Consider the following 23,252-nt stretch of genomic DNA (forward strand, 5'->3'; position numbering starts at 1 on the left):
TAAAATGTTGATCCAAATAACACAAATATTCCAAACAAAAACCTGTACTTATTCAATAATTGGCCAATTTGTTTAACCCTTTGGGGAAGAACTAGTGGACTATCATATCACATTGCAAATGATGAATGGATCTTTTATAGCGTTTTATCTGAATGTTGTGGCCGATTGCATTTTTTTCTGTAGTATATTTAGGCGGACCATTTTTTTTGTATTTGTGCTGTAGGCTATTGTTTTGTTCCTGTGGCTCTATTTTCTGTATCCTGCTGCCTTATAAGTCTAGCATCTTAAACTTCACGAATCAGCTAGAGTTGCTGATTGTGAGAATCTCAAGTCTATGATGTAGCTTCTTCCAACCACTGTGTTTGTACAACCCTAAGGCTTTTAGTCTTTTTTTTATTTTTGAGAATGATTTTTATTTTTTCTAAAATTACATACCTTGCTAAGTGCTGCTGTTTGACTTCTGCATTGTTTCATTGTGCTGTTGGTTTCTGTACAATGTTTCTTTGTCAGTTAAGACAACTGGAATTACAGGCTGATGATTGGTGCCCATAATTTTTTTTTTTTTTGGCCAACAGGTGAACTGTTTAAAGTGCCAATGTTATTTATTCACCTTTGGAAGTTATTTAATCCTTGAAGGACATAATTTTGGAGAGATAAAGCCTTACTTTTACATAAAGTAGCACTAGCATTCTAGCTACAAAGCCAGATGCTGTTCAGGGCACCTGCATTGTAGGGTCATTTAAAAAAATCCATTGCTTCATGCAGAAGAATTAAATAGACTATATGTCTCACCTAAAATTTTGTTACATGGTCTTGTTCACCACTGAGAAAAGCAAGCTTGTAGTGACCTCCAGCACTACCTAGTGCTACACTGGAAAATTCCAAAGTGGACCCTTGGCAAAACAGCCAGAAAAGAAACATCCATGAAGACTGTCACATGGGACATAAGACCTTTTGATTTTCGTTAACACTACAATGTAACACACTTGACTGAACCCCTAGTGTCTGCATTTCTAAAAAATTTCCATCTATTTTAGTAGCGGACAAGCAACTTCTTGAGTAACACAGTTTGGATTTATGCCAATAACCACCACTTTCTCCACAAAGATGCTTTGGTGAGACTGCGCTGTACCCTACTCCCAACCAGAGTGTTGCACTCAATGTTTTAGATGCCGCAATACCACCTCTTTATTTGTTCCTTAATATAGCAATGTGTTTGCTTGAGAATAAATCAGTTTCCATTTTTGAGGGAGTAACTAACAACGATGGTGAACTAAGTGATCAGTGCCCCTCTTAATTAATGATTTATATGTTTAGCACTGAGCCACATCTATCAATGGCAAGCTTTGGGTTCCTCAGACTAGCAACTGGCCTTACACCTGTTTGGACATATGTACGCAACTGGCCCATTCAGCAAGTTTCCATTTATAGAATAATGCCAGCAGGAAGCTGTGGTAGCTGGTATATATAAATCCAGATGCCATCTGTGACCGATTGGGATGGGTAAATAACCCAGAAATGAAAAATGTACATATCTTAATATAATACAAAAGATTACAGTGATAAAACAATTCACAATCTTTAAGGAAAACCACATCAAACCTCTGTAGCAGTCTAAGTATTACAATAATGTGGACCATTTAATAACTGAGCAATAAATATCCTTCATTGGTTGGCTTATGTCAAAAAAGGGCTCATAGCAGCTTTGAGACAAGATGATTATATATGTGTTCTAAGCAGAATGATTAAAAGTAATTATTAGTTGTGGTTTGTTGAAGTCCATTGAGTGGCCAAGGGGAACCTACAGATGATTTCCTTAACTTCTCCTTCAGTGGCCAGAGACCAATCGTTCAGCTCTCTTCTCAAACTCTCTGTCGTTTGCAATAGCCGATCCTGTCGGCTATGAAGTTCCTCCAAGAGCTTTTTGTTGTGCTGCATTTGTTGTACTGCATCTTGTTCTATTTCTAATTTCTGATTGGTGCCGACTTCTCCGCTTTGCTGCATCATCTGAGTGAATTCCTTATGTGTAATACCAAGAGAAGAAGAATCCAGCATCTCAATGAATGAAACAGCACAGCACTTGAAGAACGGAAGAAAAAAAAAAAAAAAAAAAAAGTAAAAAGTTTATTCTTTTCATGATCCATCAACATGGTAAAATTTAAAGACACCCTATGCTGAACCTACAGTGAAAACTACTGCAAGATTTCAGAAGATTTGTTATTTATCATTGAGCAGGAAGGAGCATGAGGACGACCAGCTGGTACATTCACATCTTGATATAATCTTGTGTTGCTTTTTTTAAATTGTGCATTTCTTAGGACCCTAAAATTCACCTCAGTAAATCATTCACATTATACATTTAATAAATGAGCAGGAAGATAGTCACATTGGGCTTGATTCAGTGATCCTCTAAAACCTTAAAATGTTTAACAAGTTAAACATTTTGCCCTGTACATTTTAGCCTTGAAAACCTTTTTCTAATCGCAGGACCAGCCACATATACATGCAGCAGGTGACTGCAGTAAATTAATACAGAGCATTATAGGCAGAAGGTCATGGGCATAGGAACCTCTAAAAATCTAGGGAGGGGCAGCATTTTCCCCCATCAGATCCCCACTTTCTCCCCATCTCTTTTTTTGCAAACACGTACAATAATATATAACTTGAAACACTGGTAAAAATAATGTACGTTTAATACATTAAATATAGGAAAAAAAACAGCTAATCTTTGTAACAAAAACATTTTTTTTAAATATTGAAAAATTGGACCCTAGGCAAGCATTTCCTTTGTCCGTGCTCCATGCTCCCTAGCATGCAATCACTCCCTCCGCTGCCACACCCAAAAAAATATATGTGCCACACTGACCGTAGATTAGGGGAATACTGTGAGAGTCAGTGCAGTCTTCCCTCCTTCTGAGTACTCCGTGACATTAAATCGAAAATAGAGAAGCAGAGGCTCAGCACCGAAATGGTAAGGTGAGTTTATTTCACACAGGCAATGTTTCGACACACAAGTCTTTCATGTTGCCTGTGTGAAATAAACTCACCTTACCATTTCAGTGCTGAGCCTCTGCTTCTCTATTTAATGAAGGACTTGGTGGTACCCTGGCTCGTGCACCATCTTACAACTGAGTGCTGGATTCCAAACTTTGTTTCTGTGTCCTTCATTCACTAAGACACACCTCTCTTTTACTTACTCCCTGTAGTTCAGGTAAAGATCAAAAAAACAACACATGGAAACAGTACGTGCATGTATAGATTAACTGAATAAAACATACAAACCCTATATTTGCAGGTATATATGAATAATGTATGGAAACAAAGCATAGCAGATATGGATCAACAGAATAACATATAAGCCCAGCTTTGCAAGTATAAATCAACTGGAATTCACACATAAACAAATAAATCTACAGGCATAGATCACAGGCCCCAAAGGCCAGCCCTAGCGTCAACGTTCCCAACATAGAACCTGACCTGATTACACAAACAAATTACAGTCCAGAGTAAGCCAACTTTGTCCCCAAACAGCCCAGCATGAGCCAACTTTGTCCCCAAACAGCCCAGCGTGAGCCAACTTTGTCCCCAAACACCCCAGCTCACAAATAATTAAAGCAATTCATCCACACATTTAATTCATTATTTCACTCATTCGCACAATTCATCCACACGTGGATTAATTAATTATCTTACTCATTCACACAATTCATCCACATATTCATTCTCATCAATATGCTTACTACCCCCTTTTGTTACTTTTATTCCCCCTTCTCACACCATCTACCCTCTCCCTACCCCCCTTCTCACACCATCTACCCTCTCCCTACCACCCCTTCTCACACTAGCTACCTTCTCCCTACCCCCCCTTCTCACTAGCTACCCTACCCCCCCTTCTCACTAGCTACCCTACCCCCCCTTCTCAGGTGAGGAGGCCCCGGCACACAGGAGCTTACATTCTAGCTAGGTCACTTACCGTGCAGTCCTGTGGTGGGAGCGCAAGGCCTCTGTCTCGATGCTCTGCCGCGATACACGCGGCTTCACTGCTGAGCGCCGGCATATGACGTGAAACGCCGGCACCAAGACAGACGCCTCGCGCTCCCACCACTGCAGTCGGGTAGCTGCAGGGAGCAGAGGAGACAGAAGGACGCCGAGCGGTTGCTGAAAACGACTGCTCGGCACCTCTCTCTCTCTTCCTGCAGCGTTTCTATTGGGGGGGTTCCTACGGCCCGGCGGGGGGGGATTTCTTTATTATCGGTCCCCCCCACATGAGTTAATGGGGGGGGGATTTGTTCCCCCCCTGGTTCCTACGCCCATGCAGAAGGTAAGTAAAAGTTGGCTTAATTGGTTTTTACCTTGTAGTTGTACAAAACGTGTATCAATGTAATAAAGGTGCATATAAGGCTTTAGTAAGTCTTACTAGTGAGAAATCACATTTTCTTTAAAATGTGACATCTAATTAGATACTGTTTCCTTAACAACTATCAGTAAACCTATATTAACCCCATATGGACACAATAATACATCCTAAAAAGACCACCTGTTAAGGTGTACACTTTACAGCATATTCTGTTTCAGTGCAATAGGGAGATCTTCCAGCCAACACAGGAAATATGGCTGTCTATATTGGTGGCATTTCCATGTTTCATTTATAGTCCCTTCCTGCAGTTTCAGCCCTGAGAAAATAAGACCCCACCACAGACTCCACATGGGTCTCTGCTGACCCCTCTGCTGCTGATCACAACAGTTGGGAAAGCATGTGTAAACAATGTTTACATAAAAAAAATACTCAACTTTATAAACATTAATACATTAAAATAAATTAGCTATTAAGGGACCTGTAATGTGTTTGACATCAGGAAGGGTACCTTTTAGGTTGCAAAAGTGATCCAAGTGGTCAAAAGGTTGTTAGCATTTTTTTCAGGACAAGTAGGGCCTTTTTTAAACCATACGCCTAAAAAGACCCAAAATTTAGTAAAAACTAATTTAAGGAAACACCTTACATTCCATGGTAAATCATGCTTTTGGATGTAGTGGGGATGAAAGGGGATAACGTACATACAATAGTTGTCAATAAAGAGTAATAAATTAAGCATAATTTTGCTTAGACAGACAAAAAAGGGGAGGTGTCCCTTTTCCCCTATGTCTGTCAACATTCATGTCAGCACACAATGCAATAATTCATGTACACTGGAATCAGATCTCAAAGGAATCTATATAATTTCATAATCATAAAACGTCTATCGGATTTGTAATACAGCATAACGTATCAAACAGAATTATAACAAAACAGGCTTAACTAAAAGATGGATATTGATTAAATCATCCCTGGCATCTTGGCATAGAAAAAATGCAAAGTTCACCTAAACTTCTACCCTTACGATTAAAATATCATTGTGAATATTGGCTTGCTACATGCAAGTTATATATTGAATGGGATAATTTTTCCGTTGTACTGATTTGCCTCACAATAACTTCCAAACCTACATATATGTTGAAACTGCAATCATGCATGAAACATTCAACTCTAATTTCCGTGTTTTGTAGAGGCTCTAGAGAACATTTTGTTTAATCTAGTTGGCACTACATACCACCCTTTTCATTGCTCCCAGATGACTAACACTTGACATCTTAGACGTATTTGGCCTACCAATCTTCATCTCTCAACCTAACTTCCACTTCCTTTTCCCATGCCATCATGTAAGGAAACTTCCAAGCCAACTTGAGTCTTTGTAATAATAAATGACATACTGGATTTTTTTTTACATTTGGGTCCATCAACCACAAACATTAGGAACTCTATTTGTTTTTAACAGGTTAGTTGCAAATTAAAGAATTCTGAACAAGCTAGATGGTATGTGTTCTTTACGTCTTGGAAACTCTCCAAAGATTCACCTTTAAAGAGATCTTTATGGTCCTAATGGACCAGCCCTCTATTCCAGAAAACTTGCAGTTGTCCAACAGAGCGAGAGGCATTCCTCTCAAAGAACTCCACCAACTACACCTAAACAAGCACCTGTTAAACAATGCAGAGTATCAAAAACAGAGCAACAAAAGAGGCATATCCAAGGAGTCTATCTACCACTGCTCTTCCTGTTCTTTGCCAGGTTTGTATGTAGAATGTTTTGGCAAATACCACACACACAACTGGAATATTGATAAACCAATATTTGCATGTTAGGTTGAGCATTATAAAAAAAAAAAAAAATTACATTTATAGTTCAAAATGTGTTCAAAATGCCCCATAGGTGGCTTATGCCACTCTGGTTTTGATTATGCAATTGTTCTTTTCAGTATTTTAAAGTTAAAAAGTTCTAGTTTGTTTACATTTCTAAAATACCTACTAACCTTAAGCAACATTCAGTTACCTAGGGTACAGAAACAAAAATATTCCTTAGTCCAACAGAAAATGGTGCAAGGTGAGTGAATAAAATTCCTGGAAATACTCCTGGGTTATCTATTTTTAAAAGTATATGCTTTTGTGGAGATGTCGGCAGCTGTAGTGCTAAAATGGGATATGGACCCCAAAAACAATTTTGTGAATTAGACATTTGGAAACTATTTTTGGCCTGTAAGGCACCTATACATATGGGGTATTCTTGTAATCTTGACATATAACTGCACATTAAGATGCTCAAGAAATCGTAAGCAACCTAGAATACACAAAAAATGCTGTAAAAATACTCCTGAGTTTGGCTGCATGAAAGGACACGAAATAAAACACTCTGGGTTTATACTTCTCAAAAAATACATGGGTTTGATGGGGCAGACTGAATTGGCCGGTTCCAAAGATGCCCCAAACAGGACAGGGGTACAGGATGACCAGATGTCAAAATTATGTCGAAAAAGTAGAATTTGCACCTCCCAAATGTGGTCGTTAAGCCTCCAAACAACCCAACAAAATTTTACATGCATGGTATCACTGTACTCATGATATGTTGCTGGACACATATTGGAGTGTTTAAGGTTTTAAGTTTAAAAAAAAACAAAAAAAAACGGTAGAATTGCATGTCTTAAAGTGCTCAAGTAAACTGCTTCAACCATGCTTACGTTACCAATACATGAACATGCACATGAAACGTGTAAATATGAACAGCAGAAACAAATGTGTTATCAAATACTACTTACGGTGTTTGTGAAGCAGTACCCCTCCTCACCAATCACAAGCTTTTTAGGGTTACAAAATTTGGTGATATACTGCAGATTAGAGGACAAGCGAGGTGGATTAGCTTTCAGTATTGTGTAAACAAGGCAAGACAGAAAATCATCTGCTGTTGCAGGTTCCTCCTTGTAAGCTCTAATAGCTTTAAAAAGAAAGTTGCTAGCTCTGGAAAGACAGGCCAGTTTGTCCTGTGGGGCCCTCTTTGAATCCAGTTCCAATAGAGCTGCAAAGAAACATAAGTGATATAGCAGCATGTATAAAAACTGTCAAAAACTGGATGATTATATATTTATATAATGTAATTGATAACAATTGTGTACTTCATAACTACATAGCTAAAAGAAAAAATCAAAAATAAAGAAAGAATATGGATAATAAGGCATGACATTTTGAATTCCACAGCCCTTATCATTAAATTAGTATATACCGTATTTGCTCGATTATAAGACGACCCCCCAAAATCTTATTAATTTAGGAAAAAAGAAAAAGCCTGAATATAAGATGACCCTATAGGAAAAAAGTTTTACCGGTAAATGTTAATTCATGTAAACTATTTTGTTTTTATTTCCTTTTATTTTCCAACCTGCCCCCCAGTTATGCACATCTGCCCCCAGGCTTGCCACTCTGCCCAGAAATGCCTTATACCCCCTATATGCCACTATGCCCCATGATATGCCTTTTAACCCTCTATATGCCACTGTGCCCCATGATATGCCTTTTGACCCCCTATGTGCTACTCTGCCTCCAGAAATGCCTTATACCCCTATGTACCAGTCTGGCATTTAGGGGGTTAAAAGGCATATTATGGGGCAGAGTGGCATATAGGGAGGTAGAAAGCATTTCAGGAGGCAGAGTGGCATATAGAGGGTTAAAGGGCATTTCTGGAGGCAGAGTGGCATTAAGGGGGTTAAAAGGCATTTCATAGAGCACTCTGCCGGTGCGGGGAACTCTGATCTCTGACAGTCGTGGATGCATGATGGACGCAGACAACCCCCGCTGCTAACCGCACCAACCTTCTACACGCTGCCCCAGCTACACGCCAGGGAGTCAGAAGCACCGGTAAGTTGCGGGGGGGGGGGCATAAGACAGGAGGATCCAGGTCCCCTGCAGTGCTGCAGGGGATCTTAGTCTCATAGTCAGACCTATTTGAGGTGCAGGGGACACGGAGCCTCCTCTCCGGCAGCACTCTATGCAATGCAGACAACCTCTGCTACTGCACTTCCTCTGGGGCTTCTATGACGGAGCGCCGGCATCACATGACCTTTCCGGCGGAAATGCCAGCAGCAGCCGACAGAGTTTATAAGGCATGTCTGGGGGGCAGAGTGGCAAATAGGGGGTCAAGAGGCATATCTGGGAGGCAGAGTGGCACATAAGGGGTATAAGGCATATCTGGTGGCAGAGTGGCATATACGGGGGGTATAAGGCATATCTGGGGGCAGGTTGGCAAATAAAAACAAAAAATGCATTTTTCTCAATCATAGTTTTTAATATGAAAAAATAGTTTACATGTCAATATTTACTAGTAAAACTTTTTTTCTTATAGGGTAGTCTTATATTCACGCTTTTTATTTTTTCCTAAATATTCAAATTTTGAAGGGGTTGTCTTATAATGAAGCAAATATGGTATATTTTTGTGGGGGAAAAAAAGCACATGGGGATGTTCGTGGGCATAAATTGCATTCTTTGTTACCAGTGGCACCAATCTTACAGATGAAATCAGAAATACACAGGGTGTGTAAAAATGCAGTTTTATTTTTGCCACATACTTTAGAAGAGGTTCACAGGGAAGTGGCTGCTTGATAAGTGGTAGAGTAAATAATTTAGATTGTCTGCTTTTCAAAAACATTATTTTGTGGGGCAGTTTTGCAGTACGTGAGCACTATTAAGGATACAGTCCTAGCAGATCAATTTTGAAAAAGGATGCTCTTAAAAATGATGCTTACCTGCTTACATTTGCTTGTAAACACCAAAGATAGATGAGAATTAAAAAAAAATTTTTTATCACGAAATAGTTTATATACAGTACTGTGTAAAAGTTTTAGGTTATGAAAAAATACAAGAATTAACCAAAGACAGCTGTGTTAGAGGAATAAAACTGGGTTAGGAACACCCAACTAACAAGGTAAGGACGGTTTAATGTCAAAAGTCATACACCATGACAAGACAGAGCACAGCAAGACATAAGATAGGTATAAGGCAAGGTCTCTTCCAGGCAAAAAAGGTTCAAGGCAGATGGGTTTTCGGATGTTCAGTCCAAGCTTTTATGAAGAAGCACAAAGACACAGGGAATGATAAGGATGCAGTGGTCAGCCAAGGAAACTTAGTGCAGCAGGTGAAAGATACATCATGCTTATTTCTCTTAGCAATAAGAAGATGGCCACCAGCTCAGCACTGGCAAAAAACAGTGGGACCCTGGTACACCTATCTACTGTCCAGAGAAGTCTGGCCAGAAGTGGCCAATCAACTTAACTATTCACAAAAACACAGGAACTGGGGTGCAGAAAAATTTCAGCAGGTGCTCTGGACTGATAAGTCAAATTTTGACAGCCGAAGGGCAAGAGAATAGTACAAGAATGAGTGTTTGCAGGCAATGGTGAAACATTCTGCAAATGGAGTTGGGGATGTGGTCAAAATGAATGATCACATCAATGCTGAGAAGTACAGTCCTATAATTATCCATCATCCAACACCATCAAGGAGACATCTGATTGGCCTCAAATTTATTCTGCAGCATGACCACAAACATACAGCTGGCCCTAAATAACATAGTTTTGTTCAAGGTTGTTAAAGTTTATGCCTATACTCTCTGTCAATGTCTCCCTACCTTCTCCACCGTCCGCTTCTATGTCTCTGTCTCCTTTTCCGCAGCTCTGCTTCTGATATAGTATTTTCTTGTGCTTATTTTTCTGTCTTCGTCTGCTTGTCCCCGCATCGTCTTTCTTGGTCTGTGTCTCCATGAATTAGGCCACCCAGTGCGCTTCCGCAAAAGAGCCGAGTCACGGGGTCAGCCCCTCCCCAGTTTCTCCAATCAAAATTTCATTATACGTTGTTTCACTTTAAAGTAGCAGGTTCCAAGAACCTATCAACGTTATTAAGCAAGGACTAGCTTTACAGTAAAGTCATTAAGTCATAGCACGTTGGCACCATAATCCTTAGTCATAAGCTTAAGGTGCAAGACACGTCAAGTGATTTCACTAGTTCTGAATGCATGTTTTGCACTCTGTGGATTTGGCAGTAGTAGGATTAAGTTTTGTTGTAGTTCTCCAAGATGTTTGGAACAACATACCTTAGAAAACTGTGGGCAAGTGTTACCTAGAAGGATTGATGCTGTTTTGAGGGTGGCCACACCAAATATTAATTTGTGAAAATTAAGCTGCTAACATGTCTTTTTGTGAAAGCATTCTTACTTTACAAGATTTTTTTACACCTACTTGTCCGGAAAAAAAATAAATGGTTTGTCTGGGTACACTTAATGAGAAACATGGGTTGAACATGGGGCATAGTGAAAACAAGGAAACAGAAAATGAATGTTGCAACCTGAATCCTCAAGTATAAAATAGCCTGTATGCTTAAGGGATTAACAAGGCCTTGTAGCTACTGTTGGAGTGCAACCCATGGTCAGGGTGATGGCTACTGGCCTGAGGAGCCCAGCTTACCCTGTCAAGGACATTTATGGCAAACTTTACACATACAAATATTAGCACTTTCACCCACCGGTGATAGCAGAGAAAATCCAGTCTTTGACTTCTAAATTATCTTCATCCATTGGAAGTTGAAGCATTTGCGGGGTAACCCATTTCAGTGACCTAAAGACCATAAATAGTTTTTTTTGTTATATATTACAACCACTCTGAGACTATGCTTCTTTCCAGCACTATACCATTTGCTTTACATAAACAGCTATTACTTGCAATTGCCTGCTGTGCAACATTTCAGCTTGTCAACAGTGCTTGCTGTTACTCTTAGGACACATAAGATTTTCCTTATATATAAATATTTTCTCAATGCTTGTACTATAGTTGCACAAACAAAAGTTATGACATTTGGGACTGAAAAAACTACATGGTGTGCAGTCCAAGAATACCTATTCAGTACTGATGTAATACTGTGAGGTAAACAGAGCTGTCAGCCCATGTACCAGCCATAAAGTACACAAGAAGCTAAAATGTGTACGCAACAAATCTGAAAAACAGTGTTTTTCATAAGTTGCCCCCTTTATACATTAAATTATTCTACAACCTGGAATTAAAATAGATTTAATTATACACTAGTTTGTATGGAACAGTAATATCTTAACTTCAAAATCAGAGGAGAAAGTCAATGTATTTCAGTCACCAATATTAAAGTGAAAGGTCTTAAAGTTTTCGGGTGCTTGAGAATTTCCTCCTATGCTGTAACACCACTATAAACATGTCACACAAGCATACTTTTCAAGTGCAACACCTACGTCTTGAAGGCCCTAGTAATGAAATGTTAGAACATCACAAGCATTAAAACCATTTCAAAACAAGTTCATAATAATGTTTTTGAGAACCAAGGTAGGGATACTAAACAGTGTGAAAGGTATCATTCTTTGAAGTTCATTTTAGCTGAGATTTACATCTGCGATGTCTTAAAAACTGGCATATGGTGTAATAACAAATATTAAGACGTATCCTCTCTTTATATTCCATGATGGGGTCAGTTGCAAATACATGAAATTAACGTATAACTTCTCTGTGAGATCTTATTTTCAACCAAATAATAATAAGTTAACCCCTTAAGTACAGAGCGGTTTTTCATTTTTTGTACCCCTTGTGATAATGGCAAATTTTAACATTTGGTGTTTAGCTGTAATTTTCTTCTCTCATTTACTGTACCTATATAAATTATATTTTTTTCCAGGACAAGAAAGGGTTTATTTAGAAAATAATCAAATTATAGATATAGAGACTTTCTGACTTAAAATATTTTACTCATCTACCAAAGCTAATGAAACAAACCTGCTAAATAGATTCTAATATTTGTTGAGTTTTTATGTTGTTTTTTTTTTTACTGCAAGTTATTGAGCAACAATTGTAAAACTGGTCATTCTGCCCCATATCCTATTTGGGACATCTTTGAAGCTGGTCAGTATAATTTACCCTGTCAAACCATATATGTTTGAAGACTAGACACTCCTCAACATCTGAGTAAAGGCATTTTCTAGAATAAACAGAAGATGGATCATCTTCCAGAAGACAGCCATAAACACAAAAGCAAGCGTTACAATGGGCTGGTTTAAACACATGAACCCGAGTGTCTTAAAATTGCCTAGTCAAAGCCAAGACCTCAATCTAATTTTTAATAAGTGGAAAGACTAAACTTAAATCATCTAAAATCAAGAGAGTAGAAACCAAAAAGGCTTGGAGCTGCAATTGCTGGCAAAGATCCTTTAACTAAGTACACTCAGTTCGGAACATGCAAGTAACCAGGATTTTCAAGGATTTGTGCAAGATAAATTCAAACCTATTTTTTGCTATTCACTTGAACCTTTTGCGTATTCGCAGTTAAAAGGCAAGTTGTGTTGGCGAGTGTGCCCAAATGCAAAAAGTCAGATGATCCTCATGTGTGTGTAAATGTTTTCAATGTTTTCCTGGGATTTTGTAATAACGTGTGCGTGTTGATGTGTGAATAGTTACAGGAGAGTATTGGTACACCAAAAGATTGTGCATACTGTAAGTTTATAAAATACACAGTATAAAAAATAAGCTGTTTTAAGAGAAGGGTACACTAAATGACGAGTTTACGGTGATCAGTAGCAAAAGTGTATGGTAAACAGGAACCCTTTTTGACATAGGATCAATGGTTCCATATTCATGATTTCTGCATTCACAGGGTTGTAAAGAAGCCTAACCTCAGGAATGGCGAAGATTGAGTGTAATAACTCTGGGGGAATGCAAGGCATTGTATGGTGGCACACAGCAGTTAAACTGATAGTTAACATAAAAAGAATATAGGCCACCAAGCAGCAGTCTACTCAAAGGTTACGGATAGGTCTTCAGATGAATGATCCAATGTGCCATGCAGCAAAGAATGCATATTAAAGTACTTATTATTACAAACAATGTATCTCCCAAATCATCCCATGTAAATGGCAGCAATGGTTCTGTTAACTCACCTAATCCGCTTTTGGAGGGAGATATCCTTCTGTTCATCAAGTGAACCATCCAAGCAAAACACTGACTTATACAGTTGTGTCATCACAAGCTTCTCAATGTTACTTAGTAGCTGGTCCCTCTCCTCCGTCAATTGATCTGCAAGAATTGGAGATTATGGCCGTCCCAAAACCCAGAAACCCACAACAGACCTATTAACCTACTCACGCAATTTAGCGTTTACATCTTGGACATATGTATGACAGCCAAGCATCCCAGTACGTATTAGGGTCAGAAGCTCTAAGTCACTACCAAAATGCTGGTAGATGTTAGCAATGTCTTGCTTCACATTGGCATTGAAAGAATATTCAAACTGGTTGCTTTTAGTGGCAAAGCAGTTAAAACTGGATGGATAGAACTGATTGTGTTACTCGAGGGAAGAGGATCACTGCTATCTTACCAGGGTAACGATCAGCAATTCTACAATAGAATTCCTGCACACGGTCTCCTTTGCTCTCCAGACTCAGGTCCTAGAAGACAGACATATTTATTTCCAAAACCATTACAATATTTTTACTAGTGGAAAAGAAAACCAGAGCACAAGCGGGATCCTCCTCGCTCTGACTGCAAAGCCCACATGCAGTAGCAATGGATGTAGAAGCCATAAATGATTTGCACTGTTTAACTTCAAAACATACCAAAAAGGGGGAAACACAGACAACCCCTTACATGTTTCACATCCATAGATTCTGGTGAGGAGGCTCCTGATTTATTTTCCTGTACATGCTCTGGCAAAGCGCAGTTGGGACTCTGCTATCTACTCCAGCATGAGTGCATTAGAGACTATTTTTATGCTGTATGAACTTTCCTTACTTTGAAATCGACCCCAAAGTATATTATACACAGAGAAAAGCTGGATATTATTATGTTAAAGAAGATATTTAGTTTCTCCCACAAACCTTTTAAGACTAGGTTTAAATATAAATGTTGCTTTTAAAGTATTTTTATACAGAATTCCTTAATAAAAAATATTTTTTTCAGAAAAAACCTGAAATGTTTAATTTATCCAAATTTCAGATAAAGTTTTCTAATTAAATGTACGTTTAAACATAATATATCATATTGGTGTCTTTTTATATTAACATCACCTCTGCGTTCTGCAGCCACTGTATGAATTTCGTGCAAAGGGTCATTAATGGCTGTGCGTCAGGTCTTTGCAAAGCTTTGAGAAAGTCCGAAAAATCTCCCTGAGCCAATGTGCGGAGGCTGGATAAGGAAAGGCAGTAGAGATAATCTATGAGAGAAGAATAACAGATCCAGTTAATACATTCTGTAAAGCAACAGAACAGTCATGTAGATTACAATAATCAAACGTGTTTAGGCTCAATGAAGAAGAAAAAAAACTAAAAAATATTAATACAAATAACTTAAAATTGATCAGTAAAACATTATTATGGCAAGAAATTATCACTTTCTCTGCCTAGTTGTTTGTGTAATCTGCAGCTAGCTGAAAGAGATGCTCGGTTTTCATGGTTGTCATTGGTTGAGTATTCTAAATAAAGAGACATCTTTTGGTATTCCCGGCATGGGTATTCCCTGAAGCCTATTACACATGCAGCATACTATATAACATGTGCCACATAAGAGGATGGTGGGTCAAACCAAATTTCATTGTGTCAGGCAGCGGAACGTGGACTTTTAGGCAGAATTTGGCAACTGTGCCAAAACTACATGTGCCTTTCACGACACGCGGATTCACATTCAGAGAAGTAAAAATGTCAGGTATACAAAAATAAACAAACCAACCTGGGATATCTGTAGGAAGCAAAGTTTTGCAGGTAGTCTGTGGATAATGACGATTGTTAGTCTTTGTACTACAGCAAATGTCCCTAGTTGTATCTAGTTTTTCACTCTTTTCTTCAGTTCTTCCTTTATCTGGTTTTATCAGGGGAGTTCCAGTATGGTGCCTAAAACTGACACAGAGATCATGTAAACAAAAACATAACTTATGCATAGTTCTTTTGTAATGATAAGAATTTGTCTTGGAGACAAATGGGTAATTCAAATGTTCCAGCTTCTGATTAAGAAAAACTCCCATATGCAATATGGTGAAAGAACTATTACAGGAGCTGTGCCTCATGAAACCTTACAGGAAGGCAAGATAGACACTTATCTTGTAGAGAGCGATGTTCCAGAAACTCAAAGAATATTTCTGACTCCCATGTAAAATATTTCCCTCTAAGTGTTAGAATGACCAGTAAAATATAATTTTTAAATCAATTCTCTAAACCTTTTTTATCTTGCTTTAAGTTTTTTATCCAGGTAGAACAATGTAACACCCTATAAAAACGTACTGTAGATTGCGATTTTTGTTATTCAATTCCTGCAACAGCTGTGATTTGTCTCAAAATCTGACTGAACTATAATTTTCTCTCTCCCTTCTCTAACTTCCACTCATACAATGGTATCAAGAACACATCAGCTCCTACCAAAGGTGGGCAATAGCTTAAAAAAGCAGAAGAATAAATGTCAAAATAACAGGAAAATCTCTGTTTAATTAAACTTAGATTATTTATGTGCTTCAAAGAAATCTATTGTCGTTGGACATATTACAAAATAATAAGAAAACATAGTTTAATTTTTTTGTACCCATCTGTAAGAGGTCGTGCTTGAGATTTTTGTCTTTGCATGATCCAGCAACTGGAACAGTACCCATGCCAAATAGGGTTACCATAGTACCCACAGCCCTTTCTACACATCTCTGGGTGGTAGGCAAACCCTTTAAAGTTGAAGGGTGTCTCATTGAGATGACTGAACAGTTCTTCATTGGAGGCTCCAGGATTCATTGTAATCTATGCAAGATGAGAAGAGAATAATGAGTAAGTAACCCATTTGAGCAGGGCCTTCCTCACCTGTTGTCTCTGTTAGTCAATTTGTTATGTTTCATACTACTTGTTATGTCCTGTCTACAGCGCTATGGAATTTGATGGCGCTATATAAAACAATAAATAATAATATAGAAAAATACATTTACTCTCTTCATTACCTTATTTCTTGACTAACTGGAGTTATTGAGGACATGTCTGTGTTTATACACATATAAATGTTATCTGAAACACCTGGTCACCCAAGACTGATTGATTCTTTTGTTAGCTTATCAATATCCTTATTGTTGAGGGACTACAACTTCCACGCGTGAGCTCTGAATCAGTCAGAGGTCCGCAAGATTTTTCACAGGAAGAAACAAAAAAAAAAGCTCAGGCTAGGCGGCTGGAAGCTAATAAAATAATGCTACTGAGCATGTTACTTTTGACAAGCAGTAAGTCAGAAAAAGGCTGAATTACTGCAAACAATTACCAGGCCACTAACTGGACAGCCAAGTAATAGAGCAACATAATAAACTAGTACAGGGATAGAATACATTCACTTTCTTCATCCATACTACACAATTACACTAAAACACAAAACCGCTGACATGTCACACAATTATTTTATGTAGGGAGGTTGTGATAGAGTGACTTCTAGATGACACAGTTATTTGTAGCTATTTCTCAAAGTCATTAGAAAGGACAAACACTTTTATGCTAGGAAAAATAATTTGGTATGTGATAGTTTATTAGTCTAATTAAATCTTGTACTGTGTTACTAAATGATGCAAAAGCATATAATTAGCCATTCACTGTAAAACATGGATAAGGTATTAAAGCAGAATAGAGTGTTACTGGAGTGTTATTTCTGTTTCAGTTTGTGATACATTCACACACAACATATATTTTAGGTTTAACTTAAACAAGAAATACTTAAGTTGCTAATACAGAATATCCCTTATAACATAGGGACTCTGCTCCACCTAGGTGCTATGTAGCTGCAAGAGCAGCATTAACCAGCCCCCCGGGGTATTTGACACGGAGAAGAATAACAAACATTAGTGAATATGCGTATCAGTGTTCCAAAACTATACCGACAAACACGTGATTCCGCTGTAAACTCTGAGAGAGCCGCCAGAACACAGGCCTGAACTGCCCATACATCTTACACACAATTCGGCATATTATACTGAATAACGGGGTCAGAGGTCAATAAATCTTTACCCGAAGGACCACGTTGAAAACCTTCCATCGAGAGGTCACGTGAAGAAACACCCAGCTGATCAGCCGCTTCCGGGTCCACCGCAAACCGCAGCTTAATGCGGAAGTATGGATCGGTTGCTATGGAAACCGACCGACAAGGGGGGCGGGATTTAGAAAGACAGGTTCAGTCTCGTGCCTGTTTTCTCAGAGCTCCGTGTTACACGTCTTCGTTTCATTAATGAACAGTTAAAGTGAGCGGACTGTTACTACGAAAATGGCGTGATACGTACCTGTGTTCTTGTCCCTTTAATGGGACAATACTGTTCATAACTCATAAAGCCTGGCTTTTCTTAGCTTCAAGAGGACAGACAATACCACACTTCTAGTAGCATTTTATGGAGTTACTAGTCCTCACCACAGAGGACTGACATGCACCTAGGACAAGAGACAAGAAATCAATGGAGTCAGAGCATTAATGTTATTGTTCATTTAGGACCAGACTGTTTTTACTTTTTGTACCCTTTGGGACCAAAGCTGTTTTAACACTTCTGTGGTGCTCGTGTTTAGATGTAATTTTCTCCTCACTTATTTAGTGTACCCACACAAGTTACATTTACCATTTTTAATCATGTTATCTAATTCCCTATAAAAAAAAAAAAATATGATGAAAAATTGAAAAAAAAGCAAGGAAGGAATTGCTTGAATGTATCATGTCGGTTTTATTGGTCATCGTGGCATGTACCGATGTTTTGACATAAACAACTTTGCACCAATAAAAAAAATCTTTTACCCCCATGACGACAATTGACGGTCCTGGGACACGTCACACATAACTAACAACTAACATTGTTAGTGACAATTGACATGCCAGGACCGTCATGGCTTTAAACTGGTGTGGAAAGCGATCCACATTTGATGTTGAGGCATTCAGCAACACTGAGATCGGCATCAGGGGCCATGTCTGGCCCCTCTCCTGGGTGTCAACATCCGCCATACAGTGTACGCCGGCTGACGCCTGTTTTAAAAGAGTTTAGAAGGCAATAAACGATCGTCTCCTAAATTTCAATGGTGTCACTGAAATGCCAGCGGGCGTCTGTAGAATGCACACAGACATCCTTCGCTACTGCCCTCCACTTTCACCGGGGCTTCTATGATGGAGCACCAGCTTCACATGACATTCCGGTGCTCCACAATAGAAGTACCGTCCAGCAGGTTGTCGGCTGCCAGAGAGGAGGATCCACCGCAGCTCTGCTGGAGACCTGGATACTCCTCTCTGGCAGCCAGTGGGTGTCTGTGCAATGTTCACAGACAATCCCGGCTGCTGCCGGCACTTCCACTGGGGCTTCTATGATGGAGACCCGCGTGGCGTGACCTTCTGGTGCAGAGATTGTCTATACACATCGCGCAGACGCTCACCGACTGTCACTACTAGACAACAACGAGTCTGGAGCATGGGGGGGGTAATTCTGGGGGGGGCAGAGTGGCATATCTGGGGGTATAAGGCACATCAGAGGGTACAGTGGCATACAGTGCTGTGTAAGGCATATCTGGGGGTATAAGGCATACAGGGGGTATAAGGCATGTGTGAGGTTTGTCTTACCAGGAGGAATCCGGAATGCAGGAATGGAACACACTTGCTCAGAACAGAACACGCACAAGGGGCCTGGTGAGGGTAACAGGGCGCTTGGCAGTGTAGCTGTAAGCACGGGTGGTCAGAACGAAGCCGTTTAGTAGACCAGGGTCGGGATGCCGGAGATACACAGGAGCCGTTGAGATAGCCGGGGTCAGGATGCCAGAGGTACACGAAGTCGGAATGGAGAGCCAGGGTCAGGATGCCAGAAGTACACGGAGTTGTTGGGAGAGCCGGGGTCAGGATGCCAGAGATACACAGAGCCGTAGAATAGCCAGAGTCAGGATGCCAGAAGTACACGAGAACCGTTAAGCAGACCAGGGTCGGATACCGGATAAACGAGACAAAGCAACTTGGAATACTGGAGGGGCTCACGAGATACAGGAAGCACCAGTATAACTGAGGACATGGAGAGAGAGGTTTAAATAGCCCGGGGGGGGGTGTTCCCCGACGTCCGGGATGTGATCGCGGAATCCAGTCGGCGGTCAGCCTCATAAATATTCATGAAGCGGCCGCCCGTGCGAGCGGCTGCTTCATGTGCCAGTGAGCGGTGCCGGCGTTTCTGCCGGGAGGGAGAAGAGGACGACCTGGAGCCGTTTAAGGTAGGTGCCTTACAGAATCCCCCCGCAAGACGTGACCTCCGGGGACGTGGATGACCTGGCTTGAGAGGATGTAGCTTGTGAAACCTTTGAACACACATGGGAGCGTGGACCTGATTCGCAGGTTCCCAGGTTCTTTCGTCCGAGCTATACCCCTTCCATTGTATTAGGTATTCTAGGCGTCCTCGATGGATCCTAGAATCTACGATCTCTTGTACCACGTATGCTTCAACTCCATGGATGACAACTGGAGCCGGAGGAGGAGGTACCCGATCAGGAAAAGGATTGGCCACCCATGGTTTGACCAGTGACACATGAAACACAGGATGGATCCGACAGGTAGAGGGTAGTTTCAGTTGTACTGTCACTGGATTGATGATCTTGGTGATGCTGTAGGGGCCGATGAACTTAGGTCCCAGTTTCTTTGATGGTACTTGCAGGCGCAAATTACTTGTGGATAGCCAGACTTTGTCACCGCAGCGGTAAGTAGGTGGACTGGAACGATGGCGATCCGCATATAACTTGTAGGCCTTACGAGCCTTGGTCATGTGTTGTTTCAGGACTCAAAATTGCCTTGTTAATGCGGTGACTCGGTCTGTAATTCCGGGGACTGTGGGTTTGGGAGGCAGACCAGGAATCATGGTGGGGTGGTAACCATAGTTAGCAAAAAATGGTGATATCTTTATAGAACGTTGTTTTTGATTGTTGTAGGTGAATTCTGCGGAAGGGAGGAACTGGAGCCAATCGTTCTGAAGGTGCCTGGTATAACATCTTAAATAATGTTCTAATATTTGATTTTGCCGTTCCGTCTGACCGTTGGTTTGCGGATGAAAAGCTGTGGACAAAGTGGGACGAATGTGCAGATTGCGACAGAAGACCTTCCAGAAGCATGATGTGAATTGTACCCCACGGTCCGAAGTGATGGTCTGTGGTAATCCATGAAGCCGAAACACAGTATTCAGGAACAAGGTGGCCGTGGTTGATGCGGAGGGAATGCCAATGGTGGGAATAAAGTGTGCCATCTTGGTGAACCTGTCAATCGCCACCATAATTGTGTCGTGTTTCTTTGAGGGTGGTAGATCTACAATAAAGTCCATAGAGATCTTAGAACAGGGAACTGAAGGAGTAGGTAACGGGCGGAGGAGACCCACCGGTTTCATGCGTAGGGTCTTGGTACGAGCACAGGTGGTACATGAGCGGACAAATGAGGTCACATCTTGATCCAACAAAGGCCACCAGAACTGGCGTCGAACGAGGGCTGGGGTTTTTCTAACACCTCCATGACCGGAGAGGAGGGAATCATGGCAAGTTTGCAATACTTTCAGACGAGCCGGAGTTGGTACAAATATCCTATTGCGATAATATAACAGGTTTCGGGTACCACGAATAGGAAGATTTGTTCTTGGGACTGAAACTCTACGGGATAAGGAGCGGATGTAGTCCATGAGAGATGGCTGGTGAGTGAGGAACAAGCTGGAGGGAAGAATAGTGTCTGGCTGGGTCTCCGGGTGACTCAATACGGGTGGTAACCGAGACAAGGCATCCGCTTTCGTATTACGGGATCCAGGACGGTACGGGATCCAGGACGGTACGTGATGTGTAGGTTGAATCTGGTGAAGAAGAGAGCCCACCTAGCTTGCCTCGGGCATAGTCGCCGTGCGGAGCAAAGATACTCAAGGTTCCGGTGGTCAGTATATACCGTCACCGGGTGTTTCGTTCCTTCCAGCAAATGACGCCAGGTGTCCAGACCCTGTTTTATGGCCAGTAATTCTCTGTCCCCCACATTATAGTTCATCTCAGGCGGGGTGATTTTACGCGAGTAGTAAGCCACGGGGTGTAATCTTTGTTTCTCCCCGTGTCTTTGGGACAGGACTGCTCCTATCGCTAGATCTGAAGCGTCCACCTCCAAATGAAAAGGTTCGGCCACCTCGGGTTGAATGAGGATAGGAGCAGTAGTAAAATGCTGTTTCAGAGTGTCAAAAGCATTCTGTGCCTCTGGTGTCCATGCGAAGCGAGAGAATTGGCGGGTCAGTCTGGTGATGGGTGCAATAAGATGACCGAAATTCCGAATAAATTTGCGATAGTAGTTCGCAAAGCCGATAAAACGTTGGACCCCTTTCTTATCAGAGGGCACCGGCCACTCCAGAATAGCTGACACCTTCTTAGGGTCCATTTGCAAGTTTCCAGGCGTAATGATGAACCCCAGGAATTCGACCCGATCGGCTTCAAATTGTCATTTTTCCAGCTTAGCGTAGAGGTGATGTGTGCGTAGGCGTTCGAGAACCAATTTGACCTGGTCACGTTGGTCAGATAGGGCTGATGAAAATATGAGGATATCATCCAAATAGACCACCATAAAGATATCAAGATAGTCCCGAAAGACGTCATTTAAAAAGTGTTGGAACGTAGCAGGGGCATTGCAAAGCCCAAAGGGCATTACGAGGTATTCAAAATGTCCATATCGACTTCGGAAGGCGGTCTTCCACTCATCCCCTTTGCGTATGCGGACTAAATTATAGGCCCCCCGGAGATCAATCTTGGTAAAAATCCGAGCGCCTTTGAGTCGAACCAGGAGTTCCGGAATGAGAGGTAATGGATATCTGTTTTTAATGGTGATTTTATTTAGTTCCCGATAGTCTACACAGGGGCGCAGACTCCCATCTTTCTTTTCCACGAAAAAGATCCCTGCACCTGCTGGAGAAGTGGATGGCCGGATGAATCCTTTAGCTATATTTTCTTGAATATAGTCCTTAAGGTTATGTAATTCAGGTTCAGATAATGGAAATATTCTGCCAAAAGGAATGGGAGCGCCTGGGAGGAGATCAATGGGACAATCATAAGTCCTTTGTGGAGGAAGTGTATCAGCTCCCTTCTTGTCGAACACGTCGCTGAAACCTGCATATTGTTTAGGAAGACGTGGATCAGGAGGAGAGGATGAACAATCAGGAAGCAGCAGGAGTGTTGGGTGATCCGCCAGGCAATGATGGCGACAAAACAGAGATTGGAAGGAGAGGGTGCCCTTGGACCAGTCAATTGTAGGATTATGGAGTCGTAGCCAGGGTAGGCCAAGGATCACCGGAAACATGGGCGATGGGATAAGGTCAAAGTTCAGATATTCCGTATGAATATTCCCCAAAAGTGCATGGAGTGGTGATGGTTCTTGTGTAACGGGTCCGGAGGATAGGGGAGACCCGTCGACCACTTGGATATGTATGGGAGATGACTTGATCAAGGTTGGTATGTGCAGTTGCTTGGCGAAGTCCTGATCCATGAAGCAACTGCTGGCTCCAGAGTCGATGATGGCGGAAACGGTAGTAGAGTTATTGGTCCACTGTAAAAACAAGGAGATGTATAGGTGAGGAGAACCGTCTTTAGGAAAAGAACTTAGGCAAACTTTATCGTGTGTGGGCTTGCCCTTAGGAGTGCGTCGTGGACAGGAGTAGATCAGATGCCCAGGTTGACCACAGTATAAGCACAAATTGTTCTTCCTACAACGAGCTTTCTCAGTCTCTGACAGTGGACCACGTGCCAACCCGATCTGCATTGGTTCTTCCATGGGTACGGTCACCGGAGGTTGGATTGTCGGAACAGCAGGAAGGAAGTGGCGTCTCGGGGTAGGGAAGGCTGAAGCCGCGCGTTCCAGGCGTCTCTCGCGAAGTCTGCGGTCTAGCTGTATGA

The 23,252-nt window shown here is 41.1% G+C and overlaps 1 protein-coding gene across 1 annotated transcript; it reads right to left on the reverse strand.

The window, feature by feature from the left end:
- Positions 1–1,758: 1,758 nt before the first annotated feature.
- LOC149277975 (rab5 GDP/GTP exchange factor-like) lies at positions 1,759–20,122 on the reverse strand. Its single transcript, XM_089502471.1, has 8 exons — positions 19,728–20,122; positions 15,082–15,248; positions 14,424–14,569; positions 13,736–13,805; positions 13,299–13,434; positions 10,874–10,965; positions 7,126–7,382; positions 1,759–2,079 (listed from the first exon to the last, which is right to left on the reverse strand). The coding sequence occupies exons 1-8, from the start codon at positions 20,120–20,122 to the stop codon at positions 1,759–1,761; spliced, it is 1,584 nt and encodes a 527-aa protein (XP_089358597.1).
- Positions 20,123–23,252: the final 3,130 nt, after the last annotated feature.

This window comes from Sceloporus occidentalis, unplaced genomic scaffold (genome assembly GCF_023333645.1).
Source record: "Sceloporus occidentalis isolate IW3139 unplaced genomic scaffold, rSceOcc1.0.p SCAF_204, whole genome shotgun sequence".
Lineage (NCBI taxonomy): Eukaryota > Metazoa > Chordata > Lepidosauria > Squamata > Phrynosomatidae > Sceloporus > Sceloporus occidentalis.

What these genes read in the sequence shown, in the direction of transcription:
- LOC149277975 (XM_089502471.1), bottom strand. Translation starts at nt 20,122, where the DNA reads ATGACCAAGGCTCGTAAGGCCTACAAGTTATATGCGGATCGCCATCGT. An exon ending in GCTTCCTACAGATATCCCAG is followed by an intron (nt 14,570 to 15,081) that starts GTTGGTTTGTTT and finishes CTTCTCTCATAG; the next exon opens with ATTATCTCTACTGCCTTTCC. An exon ending in GGTACTGCTTCACAAACACC is followed by an intron (nt 2,080 to 7,125) that starts GTAAGTAGTATT and finishes CCGTTCTTCAAG; the next exon opens with TGCTGTGCTGTTTCATTCAT.